The sequence below is a fragment of the Squalius cephalus genome (genome assembly GCF_949319135.1).
Source record: "Squalius cephalus genome assembly, chromosome: 16".
Classification (NCBI taxonomy): domain Eukaryota; kingdom Metazoa; phylum Chordata; class Actinopteri; order Cypriniformes; family Leuciscidae; genus Squalius; species Squalius cephalus.
The window spans coordinates 34343914-34369964 of NC_137137.1; the positions used below are offsets into that span (position 1 = coordinate 34343914).

At 41.8% G+C, this 26051-nt stretch overlaps 2 protein-coding genes across 4 annotated transcripts in view; both read left to right on the top strand.

The window, feature by feature from the left end:
• The window catches only part of gnb1a (guanine nucleotide binding protein (G protein), beta polypeptide 1a), a 44398-nt gene extending 31185 nt beyond the window's left edge, over positions 1-13213 (top strand). For both annotated transcript variants that reach the window (XM_079896284.1, XM_079896285.1), the window contains exons 4-11: positions 20-126; positions 3139-3202; positions 5684-5846; positions 5946-6012; positions 7139-7340; positions 7473-7689; positions 9894-10009; positions 11379-13213. In XM_079896284.1, coding sequence (XP_079752410.1) covers positions 20-126; positions 3139-3202; positions 5684-5846; positions 5946-6012; positions 7139-7340; positions 7473-7689; positions 9894-10000 — 927 coding nt within the window. In that variant the 3' untranslated portion in view covers positions 10001-10009; positions 11379-13213. The remainder of the gene's footprint in view (positions 1-19; positions 127-3138; positions 3203-5683; positions 5847-5945; positions 6013-7138; positions 7341-7472; positions 7690-9893; positions 10010-11378) is intronic.
• A 12256-nt stretch (positions 13214-25469) lies between these two features.
• LOC307173265 (BICD cargo adaptor 2) overlaps positions 25470-26051 on the top strand; it is a 39542-nt gene continuing 38960 nt past the window's right edge. For both annotated transcript variants that reach the window (XM_079896249.1, XM_079896250.1), the window contains exon 1: positions 25470-25914. In XM_079896249.1, coding sequence (XP_079752375.1) covers positions 25687-25914 — 228 coding nt within the window. In that variant the 5' untranslated portion in view covers positions 25470-25686. The remainder of the gene's footprint in view (positions 25915-26051) is intronic.

Here is a 26051-nt window from a genome sequence, read left to right on the forward strand (position 1 = left end):
TCTCATGTGTTTCTGGCAGATCACAGCCAATATTGAGCCTGTGGGGCGGATTCAGATGCGCACTAGACGGACACTGAGGGGACACTTGGCAAAGATCTACGCCATGCACTGGGGCACTGACTCAAGGTGATCCATCGAGCCCTGTGCCATGAACTAGTACAGCTGTGGTTAATGTACAGAGGAGTCATGTGTGTGATCATCTCACCTCAAAGAAGATTTTCACTAAAACACAGCCGCGCATTGACGACGACACGCCTGCTGAAGCAATGAAAAGCCCAAAAAAAAAAAAACGCTTCATATGATACACAATAGCTTTGTTTCTGAATCTGCTAGGTCACATGACTGGATCACATTTACTGCAAAATTATTTTGCAAAAAGAAAAATTATTTGTTTTAGGACCATACAGATTTTTTCATTGTGACATTGTTATATTCATGACAATTCATCCAAAAGTTCAGCCATAAAAGAAAATTGTCATTTACTCGTCCTTATGTCGTTCCAAACCCATAAGACTTTGGTTAATCTTCGAAACACCAATCAAGGTATTTTTAGTGAAACCTGGGAGGTTTCTGTCTCCCCACTGAAAGTCTGGGTGCCAAAACTTAGATTCAAAAAAAGGTTATAAATTCCTCATAAAAACAAATCCATAGTCATGAAAATGATGTCATTGTGCAAAAGCTTTTAATGGCTGATATGCCTTGCTAAGATTACATGTTGATTATGCGCATGCGGTAACTCTAGATAACTCTAGGAGTGCTAGAGTTGAAAAATGACTTGAAAAATATTCCATATCAGCAAAAATCCAAAATCATGCATATCCCTAATCCAATCACAACAGCCTCTGGGCTGGGCGGTAAACTGATAATCATAACAATCGAAACGATCGGCTACATATAATTATCATGAGAACATTATAATTGTGTGTTTGGGACATGGATTTTGATGATGAGACTTTTGCTTTTGTAATCATGCTCTCAAAAATTATATACAATTTTTTATTTAGATTTAGCTAGTCTATCCAGTTGAACCCACTCGATGTGGCGCTGTCGCGTTGGTCATTCAAAACATTGTAGAAATAGAGAAGCTCAATGCAGAGAAGAACCGTAACCAAGCCGTTCACACAGAACACATTTTCTGCGCTGCTTTTCCATTGTTTTATATGTAAACATGAGCTTGACGGCCATATTTGACCGCTGCACTCTGGTCTCGCAACAAAGAGACGCATATTTACATGCTTTCAGAAAGTTCAGCTAACAAGAGTAGAATGCAAACAACATGTACAATATAAAATAATAGTGGAACTGGATATGCTGAATATTACACGTTATTTTAAGGCGGTCTGATTAAACACAAGCGTCTTCGTTTGGCATTAAGGAAATCCTCCGAGGATCCGTGTGTATTTCAGTGCCTGTATTCTTCATAGAAATAGAAGCAGCAGCTCGTCTCAGCTCATCTGTGTCACTGCGTGTCATTTAACTTTGTGTGAAGCTGTAACTACCAAGAACATTTCTAATTACATAAATCAGTTGCATTGAATCCGGAGCACTTTGCGTTCACCATGCGTGTGTGTTTGTTCATGGTGCACAAACGAGGACGCTCAACAACAGAAGAGTGTAGTCTTCACACACTGAAGTGTTTAGCTGTGGTCTGACATCATTTGAAGCGCTCACATAATGCATGGCATTTCTGTGTGCATGCACATATGCCTAACAACACAGCCTTTAGCCGTGACTATATATCCACAATAACACAATCTCCCGAAACTGTGTTTTAGAATATGACTCTCGTATGTCTACAAGCGAGTTTTCTGCTGGATTATTCTCAAGACTCTTGAAAAGTGCGAGTGCTTTTCTTCTGATGTGATTATTAGTGTATGGACATCATGTGAATGCTGTTTTCTTTTGAAGGGTTATTTGACTACTCTACTCTTAAAATAGTTCAGATAGAACAGGACTTCCTCTGTATGCAGATCATGTCACACATCTGCAGTCGGCATGTTTTATATCCATTTGATAATCATCAGACTGTTTTCTTATCACAGATTTCGGTTCATTTTAATTTAATTATTCTTTTTAATATTTTTATTTATTTATTTGACCGACATCCGCCGCTCGTTATCCGAGTATTGACCGTTAACTAATAAGATTCTAATACTGAATTGGCCTTAAATAAAATTAAAATGGACGAGTGTTTGTGACCCCTTAAAAATACACACACAAAAAATTCAGGGGTTTATTTTAACGTGCAAACAGAACAATCAACAACAGAACCTGGATTCACATCACATTCTCACGCACCTGCAGCATTTCTGACAGTGACAACAGAATAAAATAATATAAATAAAAAACATAAAATAGGCCTACACTAAATATGTTTTTTAACTTAAATGAACTAATTAAGATGACGAAAAGAAAACACTGAATCCGTTTGAAGCTTTGAAAAAACGGCAATTTTTTTTTTCCCATCAGACTGTTTTTTTTTCGTCAATAAAAATAGCAGGAATACCTCAATCCACACCTTGTCTAGTTTTTATTTAAAAAAAGTAACATGTCTCCATGATGTGGGTTTAGTCTGGAGCGCAGCCTGTGGACAGAAACACCCTCTCCGATGGCTTAGGGATAACGTCTCGCTGGAGTGGCCAGCTTCGGGAAGCACCTTTCATTTGCTTTTGCGTGTTTGCTTCGCGAGTGATATTGCATTGTACTTGTACTACTGCTGTGTTTTAATACCGCGTTGCATACTTTGCAAGTAACTTCGGCGCCCTTTCTGTCGTAATGGTCCCACACAGTACTTCTTTTCACTCGCTTCATTTTGCTTGCTCAGCTTATGTCTGTAGGCTCGCGTGGTTGCGTGTCAACGCGCCCCGTGAGTTAACAAATATAGGCTATATAGTATTTTTTATAGTTTTTTTTTTTTTTAACCATGCAGTGCAGCAAACTAAAATAAAAGCTTTAAAAAAAAAACATTTTAACTTTTAAACTGTTTAACTGATAGTAATAATTGGTCAATTTTTACTTTTGGTTAACGGTTAAACGGTCAATGTGAGCATCACTAGTTCAGACTGAGTTGAGATGATCATTGTGCTCATTGTTCTCGGTTTCTTAATTTCCACCCTCTCTCTGTGTGTTTTTTTTCAGGCTTCTTGTTAGTGCTTCCCAGGATGGAAAACTTATTATCTGGGACAGCTATACTACAAACAAGGTAAAAGTGAAAGCCAATGCCATGTGTGAACTGATGGTGTCATTTAGTTGACATGACATGTTAAATAACTTCTTAGCCTGGATTCTCTCAACTGATTTCATGAGGCTTTTAAAACTGTATTAACGATGGAACTGTACCAATTTCAGTTGCAAAAACGATAGATAGATAGATAGATAGATAGATAGATAGATAGATAGATAGATAGATAGATAGATAGATAGATGTCTTATTTACATTGTCCAACCCCTGTATAAACACAATGAAACTGAAACACTAGCTAATAAAGAATTGGAGGTTGAATTAGCAGAGCAAAAGCACAGCTGTACTTCAAATATTGCAATCCACAAAACATAATGGGAGACATCAGAATTGAGAAGAGGACAAATTGTTGGTGCTCGTCTCGTCATCAAGTCTGTGGTGTATGGAGAGCTCTGGTGTCCAGAGTAATGTCAGACGAACCGCTTCCAACAGGAGTCGCTGTCGATGCTAGAGGAAGCTGTGTGAAAGGCATGTCCCAGTACCAACCAATGTATCCAAAAAACATAAAACCACAGTAAATGCACACCTCGACTCTCCGGTTTCCACCAAAACTGTTGATCTGGAGCTCCACAGTCAATATTCATGCTCATGCCAATGCCAAACATTGGTTTCATTGGTGCAAACTGAGGGAATCTTGGGCTGTGGACAGTGTGGAACACATTGTTCTCTGATGAGTCCATCTTCACTGTCCTTCACTGTGGAGACGCCCAAAGAAGCTCAACACCCGATGGCTCATGTGAACCCTGAAGATGGGGCCGTGCATTAGGATGATAATGCACTAACACACACAGCAAGACTTGTGACAGAGTGGTTTGATGAACATGAAAGTGAAGTTGAACATCTCCCATGCTCTGCACAGTCACCAGATCTGAGGATTATTGAGCCACTTTGAGGTGTTTTGGAGGAGCGAGTCCGAAAACATTTCCCTCTACCAGCATCATATAGTGACTTGGACCGTGTTCTGGAAGAGGAACGGCTCAAAATGTGAAGGCTAAACACTGTGAAGGACTTGTGTCTGTAATTCCTAAGATGAATTGATGCTATATTGGCTGCAAAGGAGGTGCTTCACCATAACACAGTGTCCTAACCAGACGCGATAAGATTCCAGCGACAAATAATTACTCTGTCCACACTAGACGCGACTGCGAGATGCGTCAAAATCAATCAAAACCCACAGCCAATCAGAACAGTGTGTGGGCGGAGTCAGCCAATCAGAACAGTGTGTGGGCGGAGTCAGCCAATCAGAACAGTGTGTGGGCAGAGTCAGCCAATCAGAACAGTGTGTGGGCGGAGTCAGCCCATCAGAACAGTGTGTGGGCGGAGTCAGCCCATCAGAACAGTGTGTGGGCGGAGTCTCACAGCACCAGAGAGTAATCTTGACACTCGCAAGAAAATGGATCAGTCGCTACATAATCAAATTCACAAATATTACACCATTTAAACATTATTAAAAACACATAGGTCACTGAGTTACTAAAACAATCTTTGTCAAAGAATACACTTGTTTGTTCACAGTTTGAACGTTCTTGTTTTCATTTGTTTAATTTCAAGATCTGAGGTGAATTATCCATTGTTGCTTTTACAGCCACAAAGCTGGAGCACTAAATGATATTCAAAGTCACATTACACGCTTTTAACATTAAATAAAGCACATAAACAGTTCCTGAGATTATCATCGCCACACTTTGTGTTTGTTGCTCCAGCGCGACGTCGCAGAAAAATATAAAAAAAAATTCTAAAATCGAATCGTCGCGTGTCGCCGCCACGGCTGGTCAGGACAAACACTCTGATTAACATGGAAAATAACCTTTTATCGTGCGGCGCGTGTAGTTAGGACACGGTGTAATGATAAATGATTGTGGTGTAAAACCAGGTGTTTCATTGTCCAACCGCTGTACTTTGATGGTTGTAATCAACAGATTTTGGTCAATTCATGCGCTCAATGATTGGCTTCAGTGATCACTGCTTTGAGAAATGCACTGTAAAAGGAAGCCTTAGACACACACACATCAGCAGGCACTGAATTGTGTCAGAGCTAAAGAAAGGCTGGCGTTTTATTTTTTATCATTTCAGTATCTATTGGCAACTTTTAAATGGGGGTGTGATCTCAGTGTTTGGCAGAGCTGATTTGCATTGCCTTCAAATATTTCTTCCTCATAGCTTCTAGAAGGAACATGAAAGGTACCAGAATTGCTTGGAGGAATCAGAACCACGATCGAAATTCCGTTCGTTCTTGTGATGATTGTGCAATGACACAAGTAGAGCCGGCAAGCCTGTTCTTACAGTCTCATTAATCTGTCAACTACTGAAGTCAACATTTGAAGTGGATCAAAAAACTGATGAACGGTTTTGATCCACTTCAAATGTTGACGTATGCAGATTCAGAACCACGAGATTCAACGTGTCCCATGAAAGCTAAATCTGTTTGACGTGTTTGTGTAGGTGCACGCTATTCCCCTGCGCTCCTCGTGGGTGATGACCTGTGCTTACGCCCCGTCTGGGAACTACGTGGCCTGCGGAGGCTTGGACAACATCTGCTCCATCTACAACCTAAAGACCCGTGAGGGGAACGTGCGTGTCAGCCGTGAGTTGGCTGGACACACAGGTAACTGTTCTCACACAATCATGTCTCCACTTGAGCCTCAGTGTGTGTGTGTGTGTGGTGTTCTCTCCGTCCTGATGTTGAACTGCTGTCTTTACTCAGGCTATCTGTCCTGCTGCCGTTTTCTGGATGATAACCAGATCGTCACCAGCTCTGGCGACACCACCTGGTGAGTGAGGGCACTGCTTAAGGCTGAAACACTCGTGATTATCAGCATTATAGTTCATCTATGGAGTTGTCACTGATCACACACTTGAATATATGTTCGGCCAGTGCATATATAGAGACTATAGGTCGAAACTGATGTTCCTGTAAATTCGTCTGCTTTGTTTCACAAGAGCTGTTTTTAATCTTATAGTAGCATTCAGTTATTTTGCTGGATCAGATCTGTCAACAGGCCATATTTCAAGACAAATAATCATAAATGGAAATAAATACTTGAACTGGAAGCTTGTTTCTGCCATGGAATTAAAAAAAAAATACTTTTTGTCCTTACAATGGCAAGTTTATATCTTGCAGTATCGACTTTATAACTCACAATTCTGACTTTTCCACAATCGCGAGTTTATCGTGCATTCTGACTTTTTCTTACAATCGTGAGTTAATAACACACAATTTAGATTTTTTTTCCCCTCGCAATTTAGTTTATAACTTTCTTTATAGTTAATAACACAATTCTAACTTTTTGTTTAAAAAGTTGTGAGTTTATCGTTCAATTCTGACTTATTTCTTGCAATTTAAAGTTTATATCTCCTTTTTTTTTTCTTTTTTTTTTCACTCGCAATCTCAAGTCTGACTTTTCTGACAATTCTGAGCCAATAATCAGTAATTTTCTCACAATTCAATTTATAACTCTCAATTTTGATTTTTCCCCTCGCAATCGGGAGTTTGCCACAATTGTGTCTTTATTTCTCACAATTCTTAGTATATATCTTAAAATTTTTAGTTTTTATCTAAACTAAAAAAGTAATTGAGACTTTGTTTCGCAATTGCGAGTCAAGTCACTTTTATTTATATAGCGCTTTTATACAATACAGATTGTTTCAAAGAAGCTTTACAGAGATAACAGGAAAATAATGCATTTCGACTGTTGTTCAGTTTCATTGTAAAGATCGGCAATTTAAAAAAAAAAAAATAATTCCAAGGCAGAAACAAGCTTCCATATTAAACAAATGAAATCATATAAAACCGTATTGAAAGGTGTAATTTAATTATTATTAGCTTTTCATTTCACAATACTAATAACAATGACTGGAACAGTGTTCATGCGTTGGTTTGTGTGTTGCTCGTTTCAGTGCTCTGTGGGACATCGAGACCGGGCAGCAGACGACCACGTTCGCAGGTCACACCGGTGATGTGATGTCACTGTCTCTGGCCCCAGACACCCGTCTGTTTGTGTCGGGCGCGTGTGACGCCTCTGCTAAGCTGTGGGACGTCAGAGAAGGCATGTGCAGACAAACCTTCACCGGCCACGAGTCCGACATCAACGCTATCTGTGTAAGCGACTCCCGCGTGCACTCGCTGAAATACACACACACACACATACACACACACACACACACACACACACACACACACACACACACACACGTTTCACCTGATGTTAGTAACCTGGTTTTCTCCTCTCAGTTTTTCCCCAACGGAAATGCATTCGCCACGGGCTCGGACGACGCCACCTGCAGGCTGTTTGACCTGCGTGCCGATCAGGAGCTGATGGTTTATTCTCACGACAACATCATCTGTGGGATCACCTCCGTGGCCTTTTCCAAAAGCGGACGCCTGCTGCTCGCCGGCTACGACGATTTCAACTGCAACGTGTGGGATGCTCTCAAAGCCGACCGCGCAGGTCAGTGTGAGAGAGGTTCTGCACAGATCCTAATGCACGGACAACCCAACTTTAGAATTACTGATGATGATGATGATGATGATGATGATGATGAAGCCAATTAGGGTCTTAAAAAGGTCTTGAAATGTCTTAATTCACCCTTAAAGAGTCTTAATTCACCCTTACACAATTGAAGGCCTTAAAAAGTCTTAATTTGACCTTAAAAAGTCTTAATTCATCCTTAAAAAGTCTTAATTCGTCCTTAAAAAGTCTTAATTCACCCTTACACAATTGAAGGCCTTAAAAAGTCTTAATTTGACCTTAAAAAGTCTTAATTCGTCCTTAAGTCTTAATTCACCCTTACACAATTGAAGGCCTTAAAAAGTCTTAATTTGACCTTAAAAAGTCTTAATTCACCCTTACACAATTGAAGGCCTTAAAAAGTCTTAATTTGACCTTAAAAAGTCTTAATTCGTCCTTAAAAAGTCTTAATTCACCCTTACACAATTGAAGGCCATAAAAAGTCTTAATTTGACCTTAAAAAGTCTTAATTCACCCTTAAAAAGTCTTAATTCACCCTTACACAATTGAAGGCCTTAAAAAGTCTTAATTTGACCTTAAAAAGTCTTAATTCACCCTTAAAAAGTCTTAATTCACCCTTACACAATTGAAGGCCTTAAAAAGTCTTAATTTGACCTTAAAAAGTCTTAATTCACCCTTAAAAAGTCTTAATTCACCCTTACACAATTGAAGGCCTTAAAAAGTCTTAATTTGACCTTAAGTCTTAATTCATCCTTAAAAAGTCTTAATTCACCCTTACACAATTGAAGGCCTTAAAAAGTCTTAATTTGACCTTAAAAAGTCTTAATTCACCCTTAAAAAGTCTTAATTCACCCTTACACAATTGAAGGCCTTAAAAAGTCTTAATTTGACCTTAAGTCTTAATTCATCCTTAAAAAGTCTTAATTCACCCTTACACAATTGAAGGCCATAAAAAGTTTTAATTTGACCTTAAAAAGTCTTAATTCACCCTTACACAATTGAAGGCCTTAAAAAGTCTTAATTCATCCTTAAAAAGTCTTAATTCGTCCTTAAGTCTTAATTCACCCTTACACAATTGAAGGCCTTAAAAAGTCTTAATTTGACCTTAAGTCTTAATTCATCCTTAAAAAGTCTTAATTCACCCTTACACAATTGAAGGCCTTAAAAAGTCTTAATTCATCCTTAAAAAGTCTTAATTCGTCCTTAAGTCTTAATTCACCCTTACACAATTGAAGGCCTTAAAAAGTCTTAATTTGACCTTAAGTCTTAATTCATCCTTAAAAAGTCTTAATTCACCCTTACACAATTGAAGGCCTTAAAAAGTCTTAATTTGACCTTAAAAAGTCTTAATTCACCCTTACACAATTGAAGGCCTTAAAAAGTCTTAATTTGACCTTTAAAAAGTCTTAATTCACCCTTACACAATTGAAGGCCTTAAAAAGTCTTAATTCATCCTTAAAAAGTCTTAATTCGTCCTTAAGTCTTAATTCACCCTTACACAATTGAAGGCCTTAAAAAGGTCTGAAATCAGAGCAGAAAGTCTTCATAAGTTAAATTAATATATTAAACTTACAGTATACAGTTGTGCTGCTTCAGATTTTTGAGGAAACTGAACTGTATTCATCAAAGACTCCTGAAAAATGTATCATGTTTTCCACAAAAATATGAAGCAGCACAACTGTTTTCAACATCGATAATAATCATAAATGTTTCTTGAGCATCAAATCATCATATTACAGTGATTTCGGTAAAACAGCTGTTTTACATTGTAATAATATTTCACAATTTTTACTGAATTTTTGATCAAATAAATGCAGCCTTGGTGAGCAGAACTTTCAAAAACAAAAGAAAATCGTAATTATTTCAAGCTTTTGACCGGCAGTGTATATATCGCCCTGCATGAGTATACTGTATACTTATACATTTAATACTTTTATATTTAATATAAACTTTATATAAAGAAGAGCGGAGCAATGATATAGTTGCATTTGTTGGTGAGAAGAAGAGACTCTTTCAAAAGAAATGGTTTAGCCGGTAGTGTATTTATGCATGACATTGTTTTATAATCCAAGCATCATTATGAGAGTTGCATCCTTTGATGTGAAATGAGTGTGAAGCTGTGGGAGAAACCCGTCAGATGTGTGTGTGCCGGTAAGTGACGTGTGCATGTTGTGTGTTTGCAGGGGTTTTGGCGGGTCACGATAACCGCGTCAGCTGCTTGGGCGTCACTGATGATGGGATGGCTGTGGCTACTGGCTCCTGGGATAGTTTCCTGAAGATCTGGAATTAAAGCCGCAAGGTAAACGGATCATCTCAGTTAACGGGCGACAGAGTTCATGAGTAAACGCACAAGCTTTGCCTTTCCACACGCGATCCTTCTCTGATCTTTATGACGTGAAACAAGCAGCACATTCGTTTGTGAAGACCAGAATCAGCTTCAGAAACCCTGTCGATGTCCTCTGAGGAGGAGCCGGGTCATTCTTTAAGGCTCCAGTGATGTCAGATTTGCAAATAAATGGCTGTAATGATGCCTCAGAAAATCAGTCTCCATCATCTGCACACACACACACACACACACACACACACACACACACACACACACACACACACACACACACACACACACGCATCTCTACTGCCCTCTGCTGTTAGGGATGATCAGCTGATCATGAAAAACATCAGTTCAGTTCCATCCAATTAAAAGCCTTAACTGGTGTAAGAAAAGTCTGAATTGTTTGAGATGTCTTCAGTTTAGGACTAAAAAACAGGAAATGAAGATATAACCTAATTTGATTATTGACATCAAAAGGTAATATATTGAGGACCAGTGATTGTCTGTAGTGTGTTTGAACATGATATAGTTCTTCTCTATATCAGTGTCAGTGTTTCTGAACTCCTGAAACGCCTCCACTGTAGTCTTGAGATTCTCCCGGGAACACGCCACAATATTCCTCATTATAATAATTAATATGCAGAATAAAGGGGCGGGGCCTGGTTGAGTTAGTCAGTAGTGTGTTAAACTGGTGGTTATGGTAAGGGGCGGGACATTTCCCAAAAACACTCGAAGCGCTCGACCAATCACAACACACTGCTCCAGCTGACCAATCAGAGCACAGTGTGCTTTTCAGAAGGAGGGGCTTCATAGAGACAGGAAGTAAACAGAGCGTTACTGACAGACTGGGAAGAGAGGAGCCGCAACAATGGAGAATATGAGGAGAATAATCAACATTCAAGCAGGAAAACCTGTTCTAGTAGAGCCTGAAACAACATCAGGAGTGTGTGAAAGGGCAGAATAGAGCCACTTTAAGAAATGTGGCTCGCAGTAAATGAAAACCATGCATTTATGCCAAGCTGTCGCTTATGATCCTACTGTTGATGAATTATGACTTTGTTTACTTATGGTGTTTGTGTTGTAATATGTTGTAGATGTCCTCTGTCTGAATGAGTGGGAGTGGTAACACATATACAGTCGACCTGTAATTCATATGCATTGATATATCAGAACATAAACCACTCAGTACTGTGTGTGTGTGTGTGTTGAATAAAGCATCCCGCGTCTCTGATAATCAGTGTTAATCCAGTCTGTGTACTGAAGTAAAAAAAGAAAAGAAAAAGTCTTAAGTTGTGAATTTGCTTGTAAGTAAATGTTTCCTTTCCTTTCTTCCCAGATCGCATCCGGACTCTAAGGTTGACTGGAAGACCATTCCAAAATGAAAATGTTCGATGATTTTATTCTCCTCTCTCCTTCTCAAACACAACAGAACTGACCCCCAACATCTATAAACGGCAAAAGAGCAAAAATCTCTCCTTTGGAAAAGAAAAGAAAAAAAGAGCACAATTGTTACACTCGGCTAGATTGTAGTGGGCAAGGGGATAAAAGTTGCTAATTGTGCAAATCCTTCTGGGACCATTTCTGAGAACATAAAGACACTCATTCCACTGCTATGTCATTATGCTAACGTCATCTCTCTTAACGTGAAGCAGGCGCGTGTTCCTCACCGAAACGTGCGCTCGATAGCTTTATGGGCCGTTTTTGGACCTCTTTCCCCCAGTCAGGATCGCAGATGTGCTTTTCTCTTCCAGTTTTTAAATATTTTGGGATCAAATTGGTAGTTAAAACTGTCAAAATCCGTCTTTACGTAAAGGATTTGATCAGGGGTCCATTAGCTGCTATCAGGCCTGTATATTTAATCCCGGGAAATTTGATTAACGCAATTCTTTTTTTTTTTTTTTTTGGTCTACTTGCAATTTTTTGTTTGCAAAAGTAATAAAATTTTTCAAAAACGTTAACTAACCAAGCACGTGCTGTTCACGATGACGAACGCTTGATTTCCGAAGATGAAACCATGTCAATTTTAACCATTCTTCCGCTCATGCTTTTTTTTGTGTGTGTGGAAAATGACGAGTAATTCAGTGAAGATTAACCAATCATTTTAATAATTTTCTTTTGTCTTTTTCTCTCTTTGATGTGGAGGATGTTGAAGGAGGGGTGGGCGGTTCTTCATTTCTTTTGTTCGGTTTCGACAGAGGTGCCCGTTTTGTGCTTGGAAAACAGTTACTACTCTGTGAATGACATGTTGTATAAATCAATGTTTGAAAATAATGATATTGAAAACTTTTTAAGTTAAAAAATTCAAAAAAAAAACTCTTATTTTGGTTGTCTGCCATGGGTGGGAAACTCGTAGAATCGCATGCTGTAGAATTGCTTAAAGAGGTGCATATGGAACTAAGTCCTTGATGTTTTTTTTTTTTTTTTTAATAACCTGTTTAATAGATCACCACAGTATTTATTTTACTTTTTTCTTTTGCTACTCTGTGCATACACAACTTAGTTTAACTTTCAAAGCTATGCACTTAAGAGAAGCAAACATGTTGATCACAAAAATGAATGGTGAGTTGTTCTGTCCATGGAGAGTTTGTGAATCCCCACACACACACACACACACACACACACACACACACTGACCCTGTACAAAAACACACTCTCAAATAACTAGAACAAAGAAATCTCTCTCTCTCTGTAGCAAAAGAAAAATTTCAGATACAAAGACAGTGCTAGAGACATTTTGTAACAAACAGGTTTTCTGTTCTTTAATAAAAAAGGAAAACAGTAACGCAGCATCTGAATGGCAGGAGTTGGTCGTTTCCTCTCGACATGTATCAAGAAAAGCTCTTTCCTTCGCTGTAGTGGCATTTCTTCCATTCTGTTATTTCTCTGCAACATTCTGTACAAAAACAAAACAGTGCTGTCGTTGTGCGTTAGGCCTGGAGTCGGCAAGAAAAATAAAAGACTAAAAAAGAACTAAATTTGCTTTTCTTTCTCCCTCTCTTCTCTTCCCTGTCCTCTCTCCATACGGATAACCCCCCCCACCCCCCCACCGTTCCCTTATCCATCTTTTGTATTTAATTTTAAAGTCAGTGTACAACAGAAAGCTGGATGCAAGATAGAAACTATATTAAAATGTACTGTTATTTAAGATGTAATAAAAGCAGTTTGAGACGATCTTACGTGTTTTCTCCTCTTTTTTAATGAATTGATGATTTTCTGCAGGATTCCTGAGAGGAGGAGAGAAATGGAACAGTGCATTAAAGCACAAAGGAGAGTAACGTGTGTGTTATGGCAAACTCTGAAGGATATGCACAGGTTTGGTCTATAGGTGGAGCTGTGAACAAACCTTTACTGTGTTCTTAGTGCATGAGGTCACATGCTAATGCTAATGCTAATCTATAATAATGTGATCAGAAGACAGTTGTACCAAATTTATCCATCCATGATCTTACTGCATCATCCATCCACCCATCCATCCATGACCTTACAGCATCATCCACCCATCCATCTATGATCTTACAGCATCATCCACCCATCCATCCATGACCTTACAGCATCATCCATCCATCTATGACCTTACAGCATCCATCCATCCATCCATCCATGATCTTACTGCATCCATCCATCCACCCACCCATCCATCCATGATCTTACTGCATCATCCACCCATCCATCTATGACCTTACAGCATCATCCATCCATCCATCTATGACCTTACAGCATCATCCACCCATCCATCCATGACCTTACAGCATCCATACATCCATCCATCCATGATCTTACTGCATCCATCCAGCCACCCACCCATCCATCCATGATCTTACTGCATCCATCCATCCATCCATGACCTTACAGCATCATCCACCCATCCATCCATGACCTTACAGCATCCATACATCCATCCATCCATGATCTTACTGCATCCATCCATCCACCCACCCATCCATCCATGACCTTACAGCATCCATCCATCCATTCATGACCTTACAGCATCCATACATCATCCATCCATGATCTTACTGCATCCATCCATCCATCCACCCATCCATCCATGATCTTACTGCATCCATCCATGACCTTACAGCATCCATCCATCCATCCATCCATCCATGACCTTACAGCATCCATCCATCCATTCATGACCTTACAGCATCCATACATCCATCCATCCATGATCTTACTGCATCCATCCATCCATCCACCCACCCATCCATCCATGATCTTACTGCATCCATCCATCCATCCATGACCTTACAGCATCATCCACCCATCCATCCATGACCTTACAGCATCCATACATCCATCCATCCATGATCTTACTGCATCCATCCATCCACCCATCCATCCATTCATGACCTTACAGCATCCATACATCATCCATCCATGATCTTACTGCATCCATCCATCCATCCACCCATCCATCCATGATCTTACTGCATCCATCCATGACCTTACAGCATCCATCCATCCATCCATCCATGACCTTACAGCATCCATACATCCATCCATCCATGATCTTACTGCATCCATCCATCCACCCACCCATCCATCCATGATCTTACAGCATCCATCCATCTATGACCTTACAGCATCCATCCATCCATCTATGACCTTACAGCATCCATCCATCCATCCATGATCTTACTGCATCCATCCATCCATGACCTTACAGCATCCATCCATCCATCCATGACCTTACAGCATCCATCATCCATCTATGACCTTACAGCATCCATCCATGACCTTACAGCATCCATCCATGACCTTACAGCATCCATCCATGACCTTACAGCATCCATCCATCCATCCATCCATGACCTTACAGCATCCATCCATCCATCTATGACCTTACAGCATCCATCCATGACCTTACAGCATCCATCCATCTATGACCTTACAGCATCCATCCATGACCTTACAGCATCCATCCATCTATGACCTTACAGCATCCATCCATCCATCCATGATCTTACTGCATCCATCCACCCACCCATCCATCCATGACCTTACAGCATCCATCCATCCATCCATGAACTTACAGCATCCATACATCCATCCATCCATGATCTTACTGCATCCATCCATCCATCCATGATCTTACTGCATCCATCCATCCACCCACCCATCCATCCATGACCTTACAGCATCCATCCATCCATCCATGATCTTACAGCATCCATCCATCCATCCATCTATGACCTTACAGCATCCATCCATCCATCTATCACCTTACAGCATCCATCCATCCATCCATCTATGACCTTACAGCATCCATCCATCCATCCATCTATGACCTTACAGCATCATCCATCCATCCATCCATGACCTTACTGCATCCATTCATCCATCCATCCATCTATGACCTTACAGCATCCATCCATCCATCCATCCATCTATGACCTTACAGCATCCATCCATCCATCCACCCATCCATGACCTTACAGCATCCATCCATCCATCTATGACCTTACAGCATCCATCCATCCATTTATGACCTCACAGCATCCACCCATCCATCTATGACCTTACAGCATCCATCCATCCATCCATGACCTTACAGCATCCATCCATCCATCTATGACCTTACAGCATCCATCCATCCATCCATGATCTTACTGCATCCATTCATCCATCCATGACCTTACAGCATCCATCCATCCATCCATGATCTTACTGCATCCATTCATCCACCCATCCATCTATGACCTTACAGCATCCATCCATCCATCCATGACCTTACTGCATCATCCATCCATCCATCTATGACCTTACAGCATCCATCCATCCATGACCTTACAGCATCCATCCATCCATCCATCCATGATCTTACTGCATCCATTCATCCACCCATCCATCCATGACCTTACAGCATCCATCCATCCATCCATCCATCCATCCATGACCTTACAGCATCCACCCATCCATCTATGACCTTACAGCATCCATCCATCCATCCATGATCTTTACTGCATCCATTCATCCATCCATCCATCCATGACCTTACAGCATCCACCCATCCATCCATGACCTTACAACATCCATCCATCCATCCATGATCTTACAGCATCCATCCATCCATCCATCCATGATCTTACTGCATCCATTCATCCACCCATCCATGACCTTACAGCATCCATCCATCCATCCATGATCTTACTGCATCCATTCATCCACCCATCCATCCATGATCTTACAGCATCCATCCATCCATCCATGACCTTACAGCATCCATCCATCCATCCATGACCTTACTGCATCCATTCATCCATCCACCCATCCATCCATGATCTTACTGCATCCATCCACCCATCCATCTATGATCTTACAGCATCCATTCATCCATCCATGACCTTACTGCATCCATCCATCCACCCATCCATCCATGATCTTACAGCATCCATCCATCCACCCATCCATCCATGATCTTACATCATCCATCCATGATCTTACTGCATCCATCCATCCACCCACCCATCCATCCATGATCTTACTGCATCCATCCATGACCTTACAGCATCCATCCATCCATCCATGACCTTACAGCATCCATCCATCCATCCATCCATGATCTTACTGCATCCATTCATCCACCCATCCATCCATGACCTTACAGCATCCACCCATCCATCCATCCATGACCTTACAGCATCCACCCATCCATCTATGACCTTACAGCATCCATCCATCCATCCATGATCTTACTGCATCCATTCATCCATCCATCCATCCATGACCTTACAGCATCCACCCATCCATCCATGACCTTACAACATCCATCCATCCATCCATGATCTTACTGCATCCATTCATCCACCCATCCATGACCTTACAGCATCCATCCATCCATCCATGATCTTACTGCATCCATTCATCCACCCATCCATCCATGATCTTACTGCATCCATCCATCCATCCATCCATGACCTTACTGCATCCATTCATCCATCCACCCATCCATCCATGATCTTACTGCATCCATCCACCCATCCATCTATGATCTTACAGCATCCATTCATCCATCCATGACCTTACTGCATCCATCCATCCATCCACCCATCCATCCATGATCTTACAGCATCCATCCATCCACCCATCCATCCATGATCTTACAGCATCCATCCATCCACCCATCCATCTATGATCTTACTGCATCCATCCATCCACCCATCCATCCATGATCTTACTGCATCCATCCATCCATCCATGACCTTACAGCATCCATCCATCCATCCATGACCTTACTGCATCCATTCATCCACCCATCCATCCATGATCTTACTGCATCCATCCACCCATCCATCTATGATCTTACAGCATCCATTCATCTATCCATGACCTTACTGCATCCATCCATCCACCCATGACCTTACTGCATCCATCCATGATCTTACAGCATCCATCCATGATCTTACAGCATCCATCCATGATCTTACAGCATCCATCCATCCACCCATCCATCTATGATCTTACTGCATCCATCCATCCACCCATCCATCCATGATCCTACTGCATCCATCCATGATCTTACAGCATCCATCCATCCACCCATCCATCTATGATCTTACTGCATCCATCCATCCATCTATGATCTTACTGCATCCATTCATCCATCCATGATCTTACTGCATCCATCTATGATCTTACTGCATCCATCCATGACCTTACAGCATCCATCCATCCATCCATGACCTTACTGCATCCATTCATCCATCCACCCATCCATCCATGATCTTACTGCATCCATCCACCCATCCATCTATGATCTTACAGCATCCATTCATCCATCCATGACCTTACTGCATCCATCCATCCATCCATCCACCCATCCATCCATGATCTTACAGCATCCATCCATCCATCCACCCATCCATCCATGATCTTACAGCATCCATCCATCCACCATCCATCTATGATCTTACTGCATCCATCCATCCACCCATCCATCCATGATCTTACTGCATCCATCCATCCATCCATGACCTTACAGCATCCATCCATCCATCCATGACCTTACTGCATCCATTCATCCACCCATCCATCCATGATCTTACTGCATCCATCCACCCATCCATCTATGATCTTACAGCATCCATTCATCCATCCATGACCTTACAGCATCCATCCATCCACCCATGACCTTACTGCATCCATCCATCCATCCACCCATCCATCCATGATCTTACAGCATCCATCCATGATCTTACAGCATCCATCCATCCACCCATCCATCTATGATCTTACTGCATCCATCCATCCACCCATCCATCCATGATCTTACTTCATCCATCCAAGATCTTACAGCATCCATCCATCCACCCATCCATCTATGATCTTACTGCATCCATTCATCCATTCATGATCTTACTGCATCCATCTATGATCTTACTGCATCCATCCATGACCTTACAGCATCCATCCATCCATCCATGACCTTACAGCATCCATCCATCCACCCATCCATCTATGATCTTACAGCATCCATCCATCCATCCATCCATGACCTTACAGCATCCATCCATCCATCCATGACCTTACTGCATCCATTCATCCACCCATCCATCCATGATCTTACTGCATCCATCCACCCATCCATCTATGATCTTACAGCATCCATTCATCCATCCATGACCTTACAGCATCCATCCATCCACCCATGACCTTACTGCATCCATCCATCCATCCACCCATCCATCCATGATCTTACAGCATCCATCCATGATCTTACAGCATCCATCCATCCACCCATCCATCTATGATCTTACTGCATCCATCCATCCACCCATCCATCCATGATCTTACAGCATCCATCCATCCACCCATCCATCTATGATCTTACTGCATCCATCCATCCACCCATCCATCTATGATCTTACTGCATCCATTCATCCATCCATGATCTTACTGCATCCATCTATGATCTTACTGCATCCATCCATGACCTTACAGCATCCATCCATCCATCCATGACCTTACAGCATCCATCCATCCATCCACCCATCCATCTATGATCTTACAGCATCCATCCATCCATCCATGACCTTACAGCATCCATCCATCCATCCATGATCTTACAGCATCCATCCATCATCCATCCATCCATGATCTTACAGCATCCATCCATCCACCCATCCATCTATGATCTTACAGCATCCATTCATCCATCCATGACCTTACTGCATCATCCATCCACCCATGACCTTACAGCATCCATCCACCACCTTACTGCATCCATCCATCCACCCATCCATCTATGATCTTACTGCATCCATCCACCCACCCATCCATCCATGATCTTACAGCATCCATCCATCCACCCATCCATGACCTTACAGCATCCATCCACCACCTTACTGCATCCATCCATCCACCTATCCATCTATGATCTTACTGCATCCATCTATGATCTTACTGCATCCATCCACCCACCCATCCATCCATGATCTTACAGCATCCATCCATCCACCCATCCATCTATGATCTTACTGCATCCATTCATCCATGATCTTACTGCATCCATCCATCCATCCATCCATGACCTTACAGCATCCATCCACGATCTTACTGCATCCATCCATCCACCCATCCATCTATGATCTTACTGCATCCATCTATGATCTTACTGCATCCATCCATGACTTTACAGCATCCATCCATCCATCCATCCATGACCTTACAGCATCCATCCATCCATCCATCCATCCACCCATCCATCTATGATCTTACTGCATCCATCTATGATCTTACTGCATCCATCCATGACTTTACAGCATCCATCCATCCATCCATCCATGACCTTACAGCATCCATCCATCCATCCATCCATCCACCCATCCATCTATGATCTTACTGCATCCATCTATGATCTTACTGCATCCATCCATGACTTTACAGCATCCATCCATCCATCCATCCATGACCTTACAGCATCCATCCATCCATCCATCCATGACCTTACAGCATCCATCCATGATCTTACTGCATCCATTCATCCACCCATCCATCTATGATCTTACTGCATACATCTATGATCTTACTGCATCCATCCATGACCTTACAGCATCCATCCACCCATCCATCTATGATCTTACTGCATCCATCCATGACCTTACAGCATCCATCCATCCATCCATCCATGACCTTACAGCATCCATCCATCCATCCATGACCTTACAGCATCCATCCATGACCTTACAGCATCCATCCATCCATCCATCCATCCATCCATCCATGACCTTACAGCATCCATCCATGACCTTACTGCATCCATCTATGATCTTACTGCATCCATCCATGACCTTACAGCATCCATCCATCCATGATCTTACAGCATCCATCCATCCATCCATCCATCCATGACCTTACAGCATCCATCCATGATCTTACTGCATCCATTCATCCATCCATCCATGATCTTACTGCATCCATCCATGACCTTACAGCATCCATCCATGATCTTACTGCATCCATTCATCCATCCATCCATCCATGATCTTCCAGCATCCATCCATCCATCCATGATCTTCCAGCATCCATCCATCCATCCATCCATGATCTTCCAGCATCCATCCATCCATCCATCCATCTATGATCTGACATTTTCCAGCTTTCGGCCGCAGCTGTGGACTATGATAAACTCAAACACACTGCATGTCCAGTTGGAATCAGCCAGACCAAAGGTTTCATGTTTGCTCTATAGTAGCGCCACCAAGTGGCCAAGCCCTACTACTTTTGTGTTTTCAGATTTTTCAAATTTGGAAATGTCAGATCACCAAACCCCCCACTTTTGACAGCATTTTATTTTTATTACAACACAAAATGTTGACATTTATGCCAAAAAATATAACTCCATTCTGCGGTGTGCTTCCCAAAAGCATCGTTAGCCAACTATGGTCGCAAGTTCCATTGAACTCTATTGGTAACGACGGAGCTTGCGAACATTGTTGGCTTTGGGAAACGCATCCCTGATCGAACAATCTTTCAGATGTTGTACGACCGTCTAGGGCCAGCCGCAACATGAATGTGTCCTCACTCACAAAGATAGTGTTCAAAACACATATACATTTACTGACAAAAATATAGTGAAAACCAGAAACGAAGGGATTAAATTCAGGAGTGGACAAGGCCAAAATAAAAAACAAAAATAACTAGTTTGGTATCCTCTAAATTCCCTAAAAGAAATAAATCACATCAAAAGAAAAATACAATGCGACTTGCTTAACTCCTTCACCCAAAACACAGAATAAACATATATGCAAAAGAAATGGCGTCACACTCCCTGCTTCCCCTAAATTGAGTATTTACAAATAATATTTACACAATATAACTGAAGACCAAAGTAACTCAAAACAACCCAAGAGTTATAAATCGAATGAACAAAAACAAGTTTTACAAAAAACACACAATCACAGAGGAAATCAAGACAGAGCAAAACAAATGGCACCTATTCAGCTTCCATTAAGTGTTTAAGGTGGTCATTTTCAATGGAACCAGTGCTGCGTTCAGCCCCGACAAAACGTTGCATGACGTTTTTTAAACAGAAACGGTGACGCGTTGAACACACTGTTCTGATGACGCAAGAGTTGCAACTATGGCAGCTGAGAAGGCCATTCTTTGTGTTCTTTGTGAACAGCCTGATGAAGTCGATATAAATATGTTTAATACTACAAAATACACTCACCTAAAGGATTATTAGGAACACCATATTAATACTGTGTTTGACCCCCTTTCGCCTTCAGAACTGCATTAATTCTACGTGGCATTGATTCAACAAGGTGCTGAAAGCATTCTTTAGAAATGTTGGCCCATATTGATAGGATAGCATCTTGCAGTTGATGGAGATTTGTGGGATGCACATCCAGGGCACGAAGCTCCCGTTCCACCACATCCCAAAGATGCTCTATTGGGTTGAGATCTGGTGACTGTGGGGGCCATTTTAGTACAGTGAACTCATTGTCATGGTCAAGAAACCAATTTGAAATGATTCGAGCTTTGTGACATGGTGCATTATCCTGCTGGAAGTAGCCATCAGAGGATGGGTACATGGTGGTCATAAAGGGATGGACATGGTCAGAAACAATGCTCAGGTAGGCCGTGGCATTTAAACGATGCCCAATTGGCACTAAGGGGCCTAAAGTGTGCCAAGAAAACATCCCCCACACCATTACACCACCACCACCAGTCTGCACAGTGGTAACAAGGCATGATGGATCCATGTTCTCATTCTGTTTACGCCAAATTCTGACTCTACCATCTGAATGTCTCAACAGAAATCGAGACTCATCAGACCAGGCAACATTTTTCCAGTCTTCAACTGTCCAATTTTGGTGAGCTCGTGCAAATATTAGCCTCTTTTTCCTATTTGTAGTGGAGATGAGTGGTACCCGGTGGGGTCTTCTGCTGTTGTAGCCCATCCGCCTCAAGGTTGTGCGTGTTGTGGCTTCTCAAATGCTTTGCTGCATACCTCGGTTGTAACGAGTGGTTATTTCAGTCAAAGTTGCTCTTCTATCAGCTTGAATCAGTCGGCCCATTCTCCTCTGACCTCTAGCATCAACAAGGCATTTTCGCCCACAGGACTGCCACATACTGGATGTTTTTCCCTTTTCACACCATTCTTTGTAAACCCTAGAGATGGTTGTGCGTGAAAATCCCAGTAACTGAGCAGATTGTGAAATACTCAGACCGGCCCGTCTGGCACCAACAACCATGCCACGCTCAACATTGCTTAAATCACCTTTCTTTCCCATTCTGACATTCAGTTTGGAGTTCAGGAGATTGTCTTGACCAGGACCACACCCCTAAATGCATTGAAGCAACTGCCATGTGATTGGTTGATTAGATAATTGCATTAATGAGAAATTGAACAGGTGTTCCTAATAATCCTTTAGGTGAGTGTATGCCCGATGTTGCAGTTACTGCACTTGCCGCCCAGAACAAAAGAGAACATCCCAATCGAGTGAATTGCTGAAACTGAAATGGAAGCACACATCTTACCTAATTCAGACTAAAACACTTCTATTTAGCCTCACATACTGACTTTATTTGTAGTTCATACTGTTTTAATACCCTGTATTTTCTTTCTCATTTTTAGGAAAAGCTTAATTACCATTGTTTATTTCTATACCAAATATCATACACTTGCAATGAAGCTAAAAATATAAACAACATCATGTTGATATCCTATATTTTTACAATAAAACTTACACAAACATGTCTTCTAATATCCTCAGTTGTTGCGTATACCGAGCTGCATTGAACATATTTGTAAATTACTTTCCTTGAACCCATTGTGCGAGTTCACTTTAATACCGCGTGCTTTATATGCATGTTGCTGCTGATTGGACTGCAGTTCTGACACACCCACCAAACAAGAGAAAACGTATCTCAAACCCCGTTGCACGCCGTTTCCAGGAAACATGACGTTCAACCCGGAAACCGTAGCAAAACGTAAAAAACCCAATCAGGATCAGGCCAATCAGGATCAGACCAATCAGAACAAGACCCAACCAGGATCAGGCCAATCAGGATCAGACCAATCAGAACAAGACCCAATCAGGATCAGATGGAATGATGGAACGACCCACAAGCCATTCGACTCCTCAGCACAAAAGGTCTGGAGTCTGGACACACACACACACACACACATGTCTGGTTCACTATCTTTGTGGGGACTCTCCATAGACGTAATGGTTTTTATACCATACAAACTGTACATTCTATCCCCTTACACTGCCCCTGCCCCTAAACCTACCCATCACAGGAAACATTCTGCATTTTTACTTTCTCAAAACAACTCATCCTGTGTGATTTATAAGCCTTTTGAAAAGTGGGGACCGCTGGCTGGTCCCCACAATGTAGGTGATCTCAGGTTTTACTATTCTTATGGGGACATTTGGTCCCCACAGTGTAATATAAACAAGGGCACACACACACACACACACACTCACTCTCACACACACACACACACACACACACACACGCACGCACGCACGCACACACACACACACACACACTCTCACACTCACTCACACACACACACACACACACACACACACACACACACACACACACACACACACACTTGTGTCTGCCTCACCAACTCTTCAAGCCTTCGTCAGGTACGATAGATGTTTGAATGATAATAAGACACTCTTGGTCTTGTAGTTAAATTGGTTACACTTTATTTTACGGTTCCATTACTCAAGTAAGTACCTACTGAGTAATATTAATGAACTGCATGTACTTAGCGTTAGCGTTTGGTTGAGGGTTAGTTACTTGTAATTATGCATAATTTACTTTTATGTACTATATAATACATGTAGTAAACTACGTCACCGTAAAATAAAGTTTCAACACATTGTCATTACTCATGTTATCTCACTCACTCACTCAGCTCAGAGATCCACTGGTTGGCGATCACACGTTGATCTGATTGGTTACAAGGTAGTTTGTGACGTCAGAAACACCAGCGATTTCAAAGTGTGTTTTTGAGACTGTCTTTGGTTCACTGCAGTTTTAAGGAGGAAATACTCAGCAATGCTGTCGACTTATGAATTTACACATGGTTTGACTTAAAGCATATTAAAAACACCACATAGACACATAAACAACATTAAAAGCTGGATTTACACCATAGGGGGACTTTAATATTTTGTATTTTGAGGGAATTTTGTGATACTAAGTAGCCTATTAATTATACAATGATGATGATGCATTTGTTTTCAAATTCTCTACAATACCGTACAATTATGCAAATGAATCCATAGGGAACACCAGAAGTCTAAGAACATTTCCAGTTGATAAAATAAGCAGTATGTATATTTCCAGGCACTGCATTTGACTGTTGTACATGTTGCGAGCACCAGGTGGCGCTGTTTGACACACTCCGATGATCTCAGTCTTTCCCCTATTCAAATTAAATCAGGAGAAAATCTCAGAGCTTCATTTCGTGATCTCAAACACGTCCGATGCAGTAAGAGTCTGTTTTCCTCTCGCTTTGGATGTGGAAGCAGTCGGAAAATTCGTCGACGATTCATTCCTGTTTTTTTTTTAGTCGCATTTGGTGTGAAAGGGGGATTTTAAGACGTTACGGGTGTGAGTGTGAACGGACCGTTAACGTCTATGACATCATTCTGATTGCTTGTAATTTACAGCACACTTTTCCTCAATAACACACATTTTCTGAGCTGCTATTCAAATCTGTTGTACAAACCGCAAGTTATAATAACATAACATTAGTAGATAAGATAAATATCTCCAGTTCCCCACTGAACTCAACGGACATCTCCACGTCACGCGCAGGGAGCCGGTTCACACGGGCTTCCGGTATCCAAACTGTCAAACCGCAGGGAGTCATGGGATATGAGTTTTCTGCTCCATTTGAGACCTCGCAAAAGCGTTTGAAATAAACTACATCTCCCATAAAAAGAGCCCAAGGAGGAATCCTCCATTCCGACAGATCCCTCGGTAGATTACAGCCTCTTCTCCTCTCCGTGTTATTGAGGGGGAGCGGAGCGGAGAGGAGCTGATCGACCCGCTGTCATGGAGGAATAAAAGCACACGCTCCCCATCCATCACCCGCTCCCGAGCAGGAATATATCACGGTCATGCAGCGCGCGCACGGGGGGATCTGAGCGCGACTGCCGTTAAAGATGATGTCCGCGGAGGAGCAGCAGCAGCGCGACTGGACGCGGGCGTCGCGGGCGTCGGAGGAGGTGCTGCGGCTGTCCCGGGAGCTGGCCGAGACCACGCAGGAGAAGATCCAGGCGGCGGAGTACGGGCTCGCGGTGCTGGAGGAGAAGCAGCAGCTCAAGCTGCGGTACGACGAGCTGGACGCGGAGTGCGAGAGCGTGCGTCAGGAGCTCGAGCTGCTGAGAGAGGTAACGGACACAACTGCGACACCAACGCGCCGCGATTAATATTAACGCTCGCGAAACGCTGCCGTATTATGTGTTTGGGGTGTAAATGATGTGGTTTCTAATCTCTGAGAGGCCGCGGGACACCGAATACGAGCATC